At 31.8% G+C, this 16,360-nt stretch overlaps 1 protein-coding gene across 1 annotated transcript in view; it reads left to right on the top strand.

Moving 5' to 3' along the window:
* Positions 1-678: 678 nt before the first annotated feature.
* Positions 679-16,360, top strand: part of LOC119688526 (prolyl endopeptidase FAP) — a 28,704-nt gene continuing 13,022 nt past the window's right edge. Inside the window, exons 1-12 of the mRNA XM_038103200.1 lie at positions 679-726; positions 3,109-3,204; positions 5,961-6,075; positions 6,250-6,344; positions 10,530-10,657; positions 10,916-11,127; positions 11,264-11,432; positions 13,725-13,838; positions 13,918-14,041; positions 14,256-14,370; positions 14,493-14,607; positions 14,694-15,694. Of these exons, the coding sequence (XP_037959128.1) occupies positions 679-726; positions 3,109-3,204; positions 5,961-6,075; positions 6,250-6,344; positions 10,530-10,657; positions 10,916-11,127; positions 11,264-11,432; positions 13,725-13,838; positions 13,918-14,041; positions 14,256-14,370; positions 14,493-14,607; positions 14,694-15,694 (2,332 nt within the window). The remainder of the gene's footprint in view (positions 727-3,108; positions 3,205-5,960; positions 6,076-6,249; positions 6,345-10,529; positions 10,658-10,915; positions 11,128-11,263; positions 11,433-13,724; positions 13,839-13,917; positions 14,042-14,255; positions 14,371-14,492; positions 14,608-14,693; positions 15,695-16,360) is intronic.

Genomic DNA, 16,360 nt, shown 5'->3' with positions numbered 1-16,360 from the left:
TTCCTTTAAGGGTTTTGCATGTATGTTTGCTTTGAGGAAATTATGTTCAGTTTTTATTGATATTTTACGGTTCTTTTAAAATTATATGAATTGTCGGTGATATAAAGAGAAGTCACAAGTATTGAAAGAAGAATTTCGAATGTATTTTTTACCATCAAAATCATTTACTGGCAAAATTTCGTCGACAGCAGATTAAGTATCCATTCTGACTGTGGGGCATCCATTCTGACTGTGGGGCATCCATTCTGACTGTGAGTTGTCCAGTATTTCGTAATATAAAAATCAATAAAAAGGATGCTGGCAAATGGATGTAAGAGAATAAATTCACTTTTATTTTTCTGAATTTTAAATAATTTTTACTCAAAGTTACAAACAACTTATTTACACATCACTTACGCAATTGCAAAAAAAATTCTAGTTTTTAACTTAACTTTTCAATTTATTTTCAATTTTTGATGAAATGAAGTACAACTCGAATAACTAATATGACTAGCAAATGCTAATAGAGTAAATAAGTTTTACGTTTTTTGTACCAGTTTTGGGTATCTCAATCATGTTACCTCTTATGTTAAAAATACTTACGTCATCCTTTTAAAATACAAATGTAAGGTTATTCTCTATATATCAGCTATCATCAAGGTAATACATTACTCATATTCGCTTAAGCAGTAGAAAGCTATGGATGGTATTTTAAATGATCAGGACGATTTCGAAAGTCCTCAAATGGTGATGCACCTTTCCTACGAATTTCTTGTGTAATTTGTGGAACCCTGCTATCACCATTATTTTGATTGATTGTAACATAATAAATATTATCTGGTATCCGTGTTTAGATAAATTCACCTGTATTACCTAATTACAATATTCCGTATGTCCTGACCGTTTTTGGAAAACACCTGAATACTGCAGAGTTTTATTAACAATTACTATTTGCGATTTTCCATTAGATACTGCAGATGTCTGAACTTTAAGCCATTTAAGCTCCCTTTGAAAATATATTCGTAGTAATTAAATGTACATAAATATTTTAAAGATATTGTCAATAGACGAATTGACTTATACACAGTTACCGACTCTAATATTTGTTTGAACAATCTATTAGTTATTGAGCTTTGCTATTTGTAGTTACACAGAGCTATCACTCCTTACGATGTCATTACTTAAAAATAATGCTATCTCATAGCTCTCAAGTTTAACCAAGGTTCAACTGTCTGAAGAAGAGAAAAATTATTTCTATGTATCTCAACCATCTGCTACCTAAAAGTTAAATATAGGAAAACCCAAAAACCTAAAAAAGGAATGATTCAATATCATGCAACTATAAATTGTAAGGCTCTTCCTAGATGCGTAGACTGCAACCATCACGCTCTTAAAGGCAAAAACCGTTTGATCAAGAAATTGAATGTAATAACTATATAGACCTATAGACCTCCTTATAAACGCCACATTTTTAATCCTAATATTATAAATACTATAATGCCATGCCAAAATATCAAATACCATATCACGAATTGATACTCTCTTAAGCCCAAACATATTTCTAAAGCATTGTATGAAACGCATAATTTAAAAAAAATTAGTCTATAGAAATACTAGGTTATAGTAAAGAATTAAAATTTTTTTTTTTAACCTGTATCAATTATATAAGAGATTAGTGACTAAAAGCTTAGACTTTCCTTAGCATGCAGTACGACCAGTTTTCTTTCATACATGCAATCTCTTTTTGAAAACGTCTCTTCAGTTTTATTAGTTAGAGATTTAAAAGCTTTTAATAAGAAAAAGGTAGATTGATAATCAATTTACTAATCGATCTTCCCAATTATTAATCAAGTCAATAAACATTTTTAATCATAATATTCTATTACGTACGCTTGAAGAACCCACACATTATTAAATGTTATCTCTCAAAACTGGGATTTTAAGTAACATCTTTCTATTCCATATAAACTCCCTTCTACTGGTCCTACTAATAGTTAAGCGGATTCAGTCTAAACATTGTTTCGATTACAATAATTAATAATGATGAAATATTGAAGGTGCAACATTGTATGGATATCGAAATAATATTTTTGAATTAGATAAGAATATTGAATAGATACATAGAATATTTAAATAAGGAAAGGATCTTCCTCCACTACTAAATATTTCTATCAATTTAATTACTTTAATTCCTTAACACATTAAGGGTATTATAAGTAGACGAAATCAATTGAAAAAGTTAGCTGTCAGTATGAGTGATCAGCTTATGAAACCAAGGCTAGGAACTCATCTAATTACAAAAATGTTTTGTGAATTTCTAAATTGAAAATGATGAAATTTTCTAAATAAATTTGTAGCGAATAACTAAACCAACTGAAGACAAAGCAAGTACTTCAGATTAAAGATAATGTGTATTATTCCGAAAGGACACGCAGGTATATACTGGGTATAATAAGAGTCTTAGCAAAATAACATATACTGGAATGATTTTGTTTGGTATCGGTTATGCAAACTTCACAAGGTATATGCAGCGGATCCTTAAGCTCTCGGCAATTTGAAAACGTATAACGAGCCAAGACATATAAAATTAATTTAAAAGAATCCAGTACTAAGATGTCCTATGGAATTCATTTAAATGATGTTATATTGTGAATACAATTAGTAAAATAAAGATAAGAATATCAATGTTTTATGTTTTGCTTAAGTTCACCACAAAATAGATAATTCTGTATATTTATATTCAATGACTGTACATAATAACAGTCAATTTTTATAACTAAAATCCTTGCCAACTTTCTAATATAAAAAAATTCGTGAAAATCAGTGTACTGCTTTATGTATTATTGTTTTAAGCTCAATTCTTTACTCAAAATAAATTATTGTATATATTAAATACATAAAATATTAATGACTGTGGTATTATAGAAAATATTATTTTTGATTGAAAATAGTTTATTACTACCACTGACTCACTGTGCTCTCTTCCCATAAACGTTTTGTACGTGCATTTTGTGCCACTTATGAAGTTTGGATATATATACATATATATATATAGATATTCAATACATATAAATATACTTTAATTTACCACTCTAAACCCCATTTATCAAATACTTTTCCTATTTTCAGTTGGTATCCAGCAATCCAAATCAACGCAATTGGCGTGGCATACTCATTGCTATGCTGGTTATTATTATTGTTTTGGCCTTAATTGTCACTTCCGTTGTAAGTATGGACGAATCTAATGATTTTAATTTCATAAATAATATTTAATAATTTAATTACTGTTAATTTGTTATATTTGATTTTATGCACATGTACACATCGTAAGTGTACATTAATTAAACATTTAATTGCAATTTACTTCAAGAGTATAATATGAATTTGGGTTATATAAAAACTAAATAATTTATTCTAATATATATATATGATATAACATTTATTCATTTTATATTTGATTCAAAAGTATTACAAATTAAGATAAAAAAGTTGCGTCGGCTTTAGAGTTCCTTATATCCGCCGGTTTCTTCTACACTCCGCCAAAGAAACTAGTTCCAACCATTCTGTAGCAAACTGACACTTTTTAACTTACTGACACCTGCCAGGATGGTCGCTTCTTACTAGTACTTAGCATTGTCGGCTACATATATAAAAAATGGTTTATGGCATAAGCCATAAGGAACACAAAATAGAGTACCAACAGCATATATTTATAAAAATATGACCTTTGATAACCTCATAAACTATTTGTTATCATGTAGTTTGTGGGTAATTATATGTAGAACAGCCTATGGAACTAACCTCAGTTATCTTAACCGATTCTTTTAATAAGCGGGAGCGGCTGAGATGATTTTGCTTTATTTTATGTGTTATGTGAGACAACGAGTACCAAAATGATATCCCCAAAACAGTTTCTTAAGCTTAGCGAATAGCTCAAAAATCGCAATGGTTTTGAAAGAGTATGTATTAAATTTTTAGTGATAGTTCTGGTCTCTTTTTTGGGAACAGCTTTACATTGATATTAATTAATATTCTTTGTGAACGGTTATCCCGGTGGAGAGATAATAAATCTTAACATGATAATCGAGGAAATCAGTTAACGAATTACACTGTGGTCGTATAAATGTTTATATGTTTAATGATTGTAAGCGTAGACATAAGTCTCATTTACAGTAATCAGGCATTTAATGTTATCCTAATAGTCAAAAACGATTGTTTGTTAAACTTAATCGTGACGACGTCTTTCCAAAAATTGTATAAACTTTAGTTTATTAGCACTAAACCCTTTTCAGGCACACGTGGATCTAGACTAATCTAAATGAAGTCTTAATAGTGTCTCCGAGGTCTCTAATTGTCAATTCATAACTTTTAAGCACCCAATCTTTGAATTCATTGACCTGTTATTTAATGGGTTCTTTGACTTCTTTAAATTGTTTATATCACTACACTCATTTTTTGCGACATGTCTGGGGGGTGGTCTAATCATATTCTGAACTTTTCTCCAACTGATATTTTACCAGTTTCCTAAATTTTAGAAAGCAAAATTTTAATTAAAATTCTTTACTCAACAAACTTGGAGATTGCAAAAATCCCTGAATTAACTTTGTGTCGTTCGTAACTATAGGATAAACGCAGTTATTGTCATGAAATTTAACACAGATGTCAATGACAGTACTACCAACATCAATAAAAAACTCAGCCTATTTAAAATTAAGAATTTCAACTTATTTTTGATCAGAAAAGTATAGAACTGTTTGGATTTCTATATATAAGGTATTTTTTTTAGCTACATGGAAATACAAAACAGAATTGTTGGTTTATCGGCATAAACTCATGACTTCAATAGTCCCATAAAAAGTAATCGAGAGGCGTTAATTCACACGAACGAGGGGGCCACTTCTGGAGTTAAAGTTATTACCATTTCATTGATTTCACAATAAATTGATTGTTAAGCGCGCTGTATTGCAAGTTCCGCCGTCTTGCGTCTTGTTGAAGCCAATGTTTAGCTGACTAATTTTTGGAACCAAAAATTTAGTCAGCATGACTTGATAACTCCTCCCTTTTTTCGAAAGAAATAAAAACCGATGAAGTCGCCACCCATAAAAATTGATTATGGATATTTGATTGTTTTAAATTGACAAGAGTAAAATTAGTGCGAAAACAATCAATATCTATACGAAGCGCTTGCTTACTAGACCGATTACGTTGACCTTAAAATGGACGAACAATCATGATGAATTACCAAAGCTTACTAAACAGAAATGTCAACATAGTTTGACATTCTCAGATTACAAACCAAAGTCAGCGATATGGGTAGCTCTCATATACACCCATAATACACCCAATATAATTGCTTAACCTTATTTGTTACCTGATTTATTAAAAAGTTGGACTAAACTGAACTTATGAAGACGTCTTACAATATCCGCTGAAGCTTAGCATTTTGTCAACAATTTTGTCTATTTTTCATCTGACTGAATTTTTTTTAAAGATTTAATTATTACCAAACGGAAGTTTGGTATCAATTATATAAATTTTTACCTATTATTGTCTGGAGTTTTACACTGAATATAGTAGCACAACATCAAGAGAGCACAACATTTATCAAAGAAGACTTGCAGTGTACTAACCGCTCAAGTCAAGTAATTCTCCTAGTAAGGTACATTCCTCAGCTCATTCAAATCAAATATAAAATATTGTAGAAAGACTTGTGTATTTTAAACCCAGTAAATTTTAGAATATTTTAAAGTAAAAATGTTTGCATTTTGGGTTTCAAAACAAAATGCATCGCATCTCAAATGATGAAGAATTGATTTTTTTTTTTAATTTTTCGTTTGTAAAGAAAAGCATTTTCGATTTTTGTGATTTTTTATGCTCCTTCATGTTGGTGTTCTGTTGTTTTCTTTTCGTTTTTCGTTGTCGTTTTTGTTGCTTTTTCTTTTCATAGAAAACGTCATATAAAATTTCTGCATTTATCAAAGGTTCTACTTACGCCGCCCGATGAAGGTCCTAGAGTCAAAGGTCAGCGCATTAAACTGCAGGACATTGTAGATGGTTTATTTTTGCCGCAACAAGCAAATGGTACTTGGATAAATGGTAAATGTCAAATACAATAATTAATATTGATTATACCAAACAGAATAGAATTAAAATAAATACATAGGACATATGACTATAACAGAAAGCCAAACCATTAATACTCATAAACTCATTTATTTGGAAAAGAATTCTTTATACTTGTTTAAGCGCCATATTATTCTTCCTTTTCAGCTGAAGAATTTCTGTATCAAGATCATTGGGGTCGGATAACTCTTTTGAATGTTGCCAACTTAACCGAACGAGTGCTGATGTCGAATGTCACTTATGTAAGTAGAAAAAAAAATAAATTAATTTGTTATGTTTGATATTTAATTTCATAATATTGAAAATTTTCAGAGTCGTTTGATTCTAATTGAAACTTATTTATTTAGTTAACGTTTTTCATCTATCTTATTGTGAAACTTGTACAAATCTCAGATACTATTTTTGCCTTCCTAAAAATTGACATAAACTTCTTAATTTTATCTGAAGTGCATCCGCTTCACTTAGCACCGCTGTTTTCCTTTTATTCAGAAAAATTATTTATTAGAGCGGCAAAGATAAATAAAAAAAATTACTTGTTAAAAATTGTTAACATAATAAGAAAAGCGAACAAAGACATTTAAGGGAGACAAATAAATATTCACAAATAAAATAAGACCCAGATCTTAAGTGGAAAAATAGCATAAAAATGGTTGGACTCTCACGTGAAACTTCTGATTTCATATTCAGCGAAGTAGCAAATATCCGTGATTCGAATTTATGTGAAAATAAAAAATAAAATAAATAAACAAATTTAAAACTAAATTGAATGACAATTTTTCTGCCTTCAATTAATTCGCCCGTGAAAGACATAAATGAAAAATAAATACCAAATTTCCAAAAACTCAATCTGAACTCAATCCAGAAGTGACATTTATTTGATATAAAAAGCTACTTTAAAATTCATTTATTTATCTGTATAAATAAATCCTTCATGTTGTCTTTAATCCTCAACGAATTCCGCATTCGAAGAAACCAAGAGCTTCAACATGCTCTATATTTTGCAGAGAACTCATTTCCAGTAGCTTTATTGGATTAGTCATAGAAAATGATCAAGTTCCACTCATTTTCCATTTTACTGAAAAATGGAAGACGTTGATCGAGGGCAGAAAATTGTTTCAAACAAGAGTTGCCGGAAAAAAAAGTACTGTGTCAAATCACAACCCGGCAAAAGGCCTCAATATGTTTACTGTAGCGCGGCTTTACTGGTTTGATCATGTGATGAAAATGGAAGGCACTGAATGTGGACAAAAAACTGTTTCATACGACAGTTACTGGAAAAAAAAAGTGCTTTGTCAAATCACAACCCTACAAAAAGCCACTACATAAGTCGGTCACAATATATACTGCAATATACCAGTCTTAGTAACAATTAAAACAACCGATATTTGGACCATTAGTATCCTATTAACATAAACCATATAAAACACAACTTAAAACCTTATTTGTAGGTGAAATAAAGAAAAAAAACAAATACCTAATATTAAAAATGTTTTAAGGTAGTTAAATATATTCCTCTGTGTAAAGCACTTTACCATAGAAGGCAACAAATTTTTATTAATTTTGTATTTTAATTTCTAAACGAATATCTCCTAACCATACATTTTATATTATAAGACTAACATTGTCATACATGTAGTTTTTGAAGATAATGAGAAAAAATAATGAACATTACGAATTTATAAAACCAAAATCTTTGGTGCAGGCTTTTAATAGCGGTATAAGAAGACAATCCCAATATCCAGTAAAATTGCCAGTAAACTTTCTTAATTAAACACAATTTAAAAAACATACATAATCTATAACTCTCATAATAAATGCATCTTACAAGTCACATATACTAATTACTAAAATTAAAATGAACTACGATATAATATGAATCAATACTACAACACTCAAAAATAAAATAAGTAAGTACATATCCATGGGTACCGCGGTACCCATGGAATCAGCATCTTTTCACGACAGATATTCTAATATCAATAACAAGTAATAAGGTAATACCAACAAATGACACAGTGCTATGTTTAGGAACAAACAAACTTGATTATAATGCAATAAACTGGTTTAAATTTAAATTAAGCCGCACTCAAAATACTTCAGAGTAACTATCGGGTCCACATTGTTTCAGTGGGATCTTATTAAGAGATAATTAAACGAAACCAAAGTCAGGTTGAGAAAGCTTTACCGGTTACTTGGCAAAAACAAAAGAAAATCTAACAAAAAGTGCTCCATAACGTTCTCAATGCAAAATAATTGCTTAACAATGACATCCTACATAACAATTTAGATTTAAAAACTATTCATGAAATCCCACAATTAATCAGCAGATAACATGTCAGTACTATACAATTTTTGATTTTGTTGGTATTTGCTCATTATGATAATCACTTTTACTTGTACGTCAAATTACTTATTACGTACCAAAAAGACACTTTTAGCAAAAAAAAAAAATTGTAGTACTCATTATTCTTATTGAAAAGTCTAGAGCTTCTCTTGCCTCCATTTGACTCAATCAATAATCTTCCAAAACAATATCCTGCATTCTTGCGAAGGTTACTTGCATTTGTGGAGTTTTGGGACATTCTTTATGTAAAAGAAATATTGAAGAATATCCAAAAATTTATAATATCACTTTCGAACAAGCAAGTCCACTTACCAGCCATGGCTCTTAAATACGCAGAATCACCTACAGCGTTCATCATTTCGGTAGAAATTTCCATTACCTTAAACCTTCATGAACAAAAAAATATACTGGAACGTAAATTTTAAAATAGCTTCTTAAAAAAGAATAAACCAATTACCGATATTCCCAAATTATATTCAACATTTTTGCAAAAGTTTCTTGTGTTTATGCAGTTGTTGGACGTTCCTTTCATATTACAAGGGTCACTTTTTATATTTGGACCCTTAGCAACACTGATTGTTGTTAGGTGTCACTTGACGTGTCCATATGAAAGTTTGACATTATTAAATATAACCTACTTCAGATTTTGTGTCAAAAAAGCGTTATTTGTGTTATTCACGGAGATTTGTAAATTAAGTGTTTAGAGGGATTTTAATAAAGCTTCTTTGTCACCATACAAAGAAAGCGTAGCTTTACAGCAACACGAGTACTTTATTCAAAAATTAAGTGTTTACGAAAAAATGGAATTAATGTGCCTTCCGACGTGGATTATCGAAACAAGAGTGCATGGATCAACTTACTTCTACATATGAGAATAAAGCTCCATCCTGATTTTAATCGTGACCGCACTTCGATCGCTGACGCAATTCGTTAAGGTTGTCCAAAATCAGTTGTTGTGCCAGAAAACATTGATGCTGTGCAAAACTTATACTCGTAATGTATGATCGTCAAGTGACGTACTCGTACTGTGAGATTGACGAAACCAACAGCATATATAAAATATTGAACGAACATTAAGTCGTGAAAAAGGTTTGTTATCGTTGGATCCCATTCCCCATAATATTACAAAATTTCAAAAAGATGCTCGTGTCGATTGGTGTACACAGCACACAAATGCTCAAGCGGTACTTTAAAAAACGTGTACGAGTATTAGTTAATAACAGGTGATTATGGATATACCTATACGTATGAGCCGGAACACAAACAGCAGTCGACTGTATGGGTGATTGAAGATGAACCAAATCCAACAAAAGTTATTCGTGCTCGAAGCACTTCGTAACAAATGGTCGCTTGTTTTTTCTGATCGCGGGAAAACTAATCATGTGCCAACTATACGAGCACCTTTACAGGTACGTAATATGGTGAATTCTGAATGATATACGGATACAACCATTTGTTTATCGGAAGTGTTCAGTGAAATATGGATAACAAACAACAGCCAACGGATAATTCTTCATCTTCATCAAGACAATACGACTGTTCGTTTAACAAGACACCTTTTAAACATTCAATAAATCTTCATTTGGGACCCAGTGACTTCTTCCCGTTTCCGAACGTACAACGATTTCTGTCGGCGGAAGAAGCCGTCATTGCATTTAAAAACCATGTTTTGGAGGTGTCTGTAGAAGATTGTAAAAAATTCTTTGACAAATGATTCAAATGCATGCAAAAGTGTACAACTTCGAGAAGGAATAAAGCAATTTTAAAGCACAAGTTAGTATTTTTTCATTATTAGGCTGAATATATAAATAGTGACCCTCGTATGTTAACGACTTAAGGTTCAATTTCCATTTAGAAGAAGAAAAGTCTTTAACTATTGTAATTTTTAAAAATTTAACTGAAGTGGTTAAAGTGGTCTTCGTTTCAACTGAATGGGGGAAATTGTACTAAATGGGGAATGTATTATATTTCAAAAGACTTAGCATTTTTAATAAATGAGATAGAAATTGAAAAAATAAAAATAATGTAAAACATTTGTGATAATGTCTAAACTATTTTACTCCGTTTTTTTTTATTTTTTAAGAAAACTTTTGCTCCATATACGTTTTCCCTGTCAGCCGATAAGAGATACATTCTGTTGGCACAAAATGTTGTTAAACTTTTCCGACATTCGTTTTTGGCACAATATACGCTGTTTGACATTCAAACGAGGTAAGTTTAGAGAATAAATAGAAATAAATGCATTTTAGAAGTTTAGTATATAGAGTACAAAATAAAATGGAAAATAGTTAATAACATAGTTAAGCTCTTTTACTTAAATTTCTTTAAAGCACATTTGTGTATTCAGTTACCGTTTATATAAAAGTATATACTTATTATGTTCTACTTCCGGACCAATACATATATTAATGTGGATATTTTTTTTTTTTTGTTCTTACATGATTCCGTGTTACTCACTTATGGCACTAGTGAAAGCATCAAATTGAAAATCGATGCTAATGATGAAGAATGGCCGTATTTGCATTATGCAACTTTCGCCCCGACTGGAAATGCCTTCGTACTTGTTTACAACTACGACACGTACTACTCGCAAGGACCTCGTACTAATCATGTTTATCGAGTGACACGTGATGCGGTGCCTGGCGTTGTGTATAATGGCATTCCTGATTGGTTATATGAAGGTGAGTTGAGTCCTTGCAAGTTAGAACTTATTAAGTCAACTCTTAATAAAATTAATTTATATGCAATTAAAACTTATATTACACTAGACTCTATAACTTAATATATAACATTTTTTTCCTACCTATATCGTTTAAGAGGAAATTTTACATACAAATAATGCTATTTGGCTTTCGCCTGATGGACGCCTGATGTTATACAGTTCGTTTAATGATTCCTTAGTTCAGGAGCAACATTTTGCTTGGTATGGCACTACAAGTGGTGGTAATCCAAATGCGTATTTATATCCAGAAATAAGGTCACTGAGGTGAGTTTTTGTTATTATTATTGTTGTTTTATTCCAATAATAACGTAATTATCTTAAATTGTGCTGCGAAACTAATTTCTCTCATTAAAACCTATTGAATGTGAAACGAAAGAAATTAACAAGTCTGGGTATTATTTAATGAAGTTATCTTCACGTAAGAACGCAAGCAAAAAACAGTCTCATCCTAGAAAAGTTGCAAATAGATGACTAATGCTGTTTTTATTAATATTTATTCAACATATATTTTCTATTCAATATAAAATATATATAATGTCAAAACCCTATATCTCAAAAACTGCATTATATCAGTTTATGACTTCCTATTCGACATATGCCTTAGTCGGCGTACGCCTTATTCAATTTATGCCTTATTCAGCTTACGACTTATTCGGCTTACGGCTTATTCGGCTTACGATTCATTCGGCTTATGCGCTATTCAACTTATGCCTTATTCGGCTTATGTCTTATTCGGCTTATGCCTTATTCGGCTTATGTCTTATTCGGCTTATGTCTTATTCGGCTTATGCCTTATTCGGCTTATACCTTATTCGGCTTATGCCGAAGGAACAGAATAAGTTACCAAAATCGATTGTGTAATAGATGATAGCTTTTAGCTAACCTATTTCTTGTTTCTTATAAATAAAAACTTAAAAATGGATGTATGTTATATTAATTATTCTTTAACTCTGGAATTATAATGTTAATCTTAATCTCTCCATTAGTAGTTTTTCATAAATCGTATAATATAAAAAGTATCCGTGGTTTTATGTCACTAGATGGTATTGGCACCCATATGACTGCCAACATTAACCCAATCATATCAAAGAAACACTTGTTTAAAATAATTCAGGCTACGTTCTTCTGCCAAGGCATATTTCGTATTGATTTAAAAATAAGTGAAATATCTGAAGAAACAATTGATGTGAATCTTTCTTTTTCTTCTTGTTTCTTGTCAAAACAGTCCTGAGTGGCCTAGTACTTCCTAAACTAGTTTCTGCCATCTGACTCGATCCGATATCAAGTTTTTTTAATTGCTCACGCGTAGCTTCATTAAATCTTCTTCAGCGTAATCTAGCCACCACTTACTAGGTCCGCCTCTACTTCGGGATTCAATCAGGTTTTTTGCAACTGCTTATATTTCTGATCAACGTGTTCTAGCCATCTTAGTCGTTGTGATTTTATATGTCGTACTAAATTCTGCTCGTCAATTGAGTTCTCTAATTCGTGGTTGTAGTGAATACGATATGTGCTATCATCTAGACGTATTGGGACGAAAATCTTTCTCAATACTTTCCGTTCGTGGAATAGTAATTGGCATGTTTCGTTTGGTTTTAGTTGGTTAGTCATTAAAAATTCAATGGGATATATTGCGTCTGGTGAAGTACAATCAACATGGTAGATATTAGGATACAGCGGAGGCACGAAGCGTCAACCTCATTTCTGGCAACAAAAAATGGATTAAAGACAAAAATATAAAAAATATTAAATACAAAAAAAAATATGTAATGCAAACGATTATGATCGAATTCTTATTTCCCTCCCTCTGATTTCAAAACTTAGATTGACGAGGTTATGTTCAGCGTTTGGTTAAATTGGAAGTGTTGTTTCTATCTATTGTTTTCTATCTAAATTGTTTACAACTCTACCGCTTGAATTAAACGATCAAAAAAAAACTTGGTCAACAGAAAAGGAGTTGTGTGCTATTGCCACATATTATCTTATGAAGAGAATCAAATTAACAGAACTTGGTTCTGAAGTTTTATTTAATCTAGCATATATTCCGGATCTTGTACGATCTGACTAATAGTTCTTTAGGTTTCTGCAAAACTGTCTTAATAGCAAAAATTGGTTTACGAAGGAGCCTCTAAAAATAATTTGGCTTAATTTTTTGCCAACAAACTATAGAATTTCTACACCGATGATTCTTGACTTTTGATCTCTTGAAATAAAATAAAGGTCTTTGATATGATTTCTTGTCTGTCCATAAACAAAAGTGGCCAATATACATAAAATTAATTTACAGCAAAATAAATGTTTGTCCAAAAATGTTCCATAAAACCGCGAATACTTTTTATATCATCCAAATTTATGACCAGCTATGAACATAATACCTGCAAAAAAAAACAATATGTTAGTATACAAGCTTATATCCGAATTAGTTGAGGTTTTCGTCAATACTGATTATAAGGTTTTTTTTTTGTGGGGTAGTATTTAAGCCAAATATTTTTAAATTTATTATTAAAACAACTTAAAATAAAAACTTTTTGTGCTACTATTCATATTCACTTGCAGATATCCTAAGCCAGGCACACAAAATCCCACAGTGAAGTTATTTGTGGCTGACCTTTCCGACCCCACTAATTTCTACATACATCTTGTTCAGCCTCCACAGCTGCTTCTCAACGAGTAAGTCAATAACAGTTCAAAAATCTTTATGAAAGAATTGAAATTATACTTACAAACTCATTTTTATTTATGTGCGCAGAGATCATTACTTCACCAGTGCGAGTTGGGTGACCGATACCGAAATCTCCGTAGTTTGGTTAAATCGTCCACAAAATATTTCCGTTGTTAGTATTTGCAAGAGTCCAATATTTATCTGTGTCGAGGTAAGTAAAGTCTATACAATTCTACGAACACATATATCTGCTATCAATGAAGCTTATTCATTCTTTGAAGCAGTAAATGGGCTAGTGGACTAAAATTTCCGCTAACCGTCATTTCGGTGTAAAAAAATGTATTGCTTTTGATAAGGTGTTTCTCTTATTATAAATGTACGTATATTTATTTGTTTTTTATGCTCACAAACATGCAATCTTGTAGACTCATCGCGTGAGTGGTGATGGACGTGGTTGGGTGGATACTGTATCAGTGCCATTGTTTGCAGGAAACGCAACATCGTATGTGGCCATATCGCCATTGCGTGATGGCACCTCTGGTGAGTTGCAATTATAGGGCATATGTACTCAACCACCATATATATATTCATTTAATACATTTTGAATGTACCATATTTACAAATCTTGCTCCATTGTGAAACATTGTTGTCATTCATTGTAGGCTACTTTCGCCACATCGTTCATGTGCACGTGTCTAAGAAACGTGTACTACCACTTACGCACGGACAATTCGAAGTTAATCGTTTACTTCATTGGGACCAAATTGATAATTGGATGTAAGCAAGAATACTAATGTTCACATGTGGCAATCAGAATCACTAATATGATATTAATTATTTTTTCTTTTTAAATTGCACTTCAGTTACTTTTTGGGCACACCTGAACGACTGCCGGCTCAACAACACTTATATAGGGTGTCGGCACTGCCGCCACGACATGGTTCACCTTTACAAGCACCTGAATGTCTTACATGCCCTGAGCAATTACGTAGTGGAAATGGTAATAATGAAGGGCATACAAAGCCCCCACCGAAACTGGTAACTGCTTGGGATGATGACTGGGAAGATTCAGAAGAACGTTTAACACTTCCACCACCGACGTTATCACCTGAACATAGACGCACTAAAACGTTGCACTCGACTCAAACATTTAATGAATGCCTTTATCACACAGCTCAGTTTCCAGTTGCCTTACAAGCAAAATATGTGCTCATAGAATGTTTAGGACCACTGGTGCCCACATCAGGTATTTATGGAATAGTCAATAGTGAACGAGAACGAGCATCTAATGAACGAATATCATCAAATACTGATAAAACGGAGATCCTGGAACTACTGTTGACCATTCAAAATAATACGCGTCTGAGAGAAAAAATTTTGCGCACCGCTTTGCCGCAAGTTAAAACGTTTCCAGTCATGATTTCAGGTGGTTACCATGCTCAGGTGCGACTCCATTTGCCACCAGTATTGCGAGAGGATGAAATCACTCGTTATCCCACCATTTTGCATGTATATTCAGGGCCAGGCACTCAATTGGTTACTGAGAAATGGCATGTTGATTGGAATACATATCTAGCTGGTAGTAAAGATTATATTGTTATTGAAATTGATGGACGTGGCTCAGCTGGTCAAGGCTATCAGTTGCTACATGAAATTTATAAACGCTTAGGCACTGTTGAAGTTTCAGACCAGTTAGAGGTAAGCGAATATTTACGTGACAATTTACACTTTATCGATGGTAGACGAATGGGCGTATGGGGATGGAGTTACGGTGGTTACACGGCAGCACTAGCTTTAGCTGGTGCTCAATCCATATTTCAATGTGGTATTAGTGTATCACCTGTCACCAATTGGAAACTATATGGTAAGTGATATCATACTATATAATGGAATACTTTTTCTTACATATATTGCATACTTACTTTAAAAAAGATTATATGGCTTTGTAAGAACTGATAAATTACAAATATCGCTTATAACAAACTAAATCGGTCTACAAGATAAAAAATAAAAAACTTCAGAATATTTTTAAAAGTAACAACCCACGAAATTGGTGCCATTTTAAATACAAGCTAGCCTACTTTTGTTACTTTTTAATTAATATACTAGCAGTCCTAAAAAGTACAAAAAATGAGTCATAATAAAAAATGTGATAGTAGTCTTTGGTTTGGTTGAACAAGTTGATTGAGGTTTTAGATACAGCAGCATAAACGTCTATATATGATAAACAGATGAAAGATTTAAAATTTTGGTGGGAGATACTATCGACAGCAATTAAACTTTAATTGATTTTGCGATAGTGTTGCGATACTTCAGTGTAACTACCTCATTGACGATAATTTTTTCCTAAGAAAACCATTTGCATATTCAAAATTTCTATAGGAAAATTTGAAAACAATCGCTATTCTATTTGGTTTTCAAAATCTCGATAATTTTTTAATTTTGTTTAGCTCGACTGACATCAGATATACACTGACATGCTTTCAAATATGAACAAAAATTATATTTTCCTTCGGATTACTAAATAATC

Source organism: Teleopsis dalmanni, chromosome X (assembly GCF_002237135.1).
Source record: "Teleopsis dalmanni isolate 2A chromosome X, ASM223713v2, whole genome shotgun sequence".
Lineage (NCBI taxonomy): Eukaryota > Metazoa > Arthropoda > Insecta > Diptera > Diopsidae > Teleopsis > Teleopsis dalmanni.
Note: the sequence above shows the minus strand (reverse complement) of the source record. Positions and strands in the feature narration are given on the sequence as shown.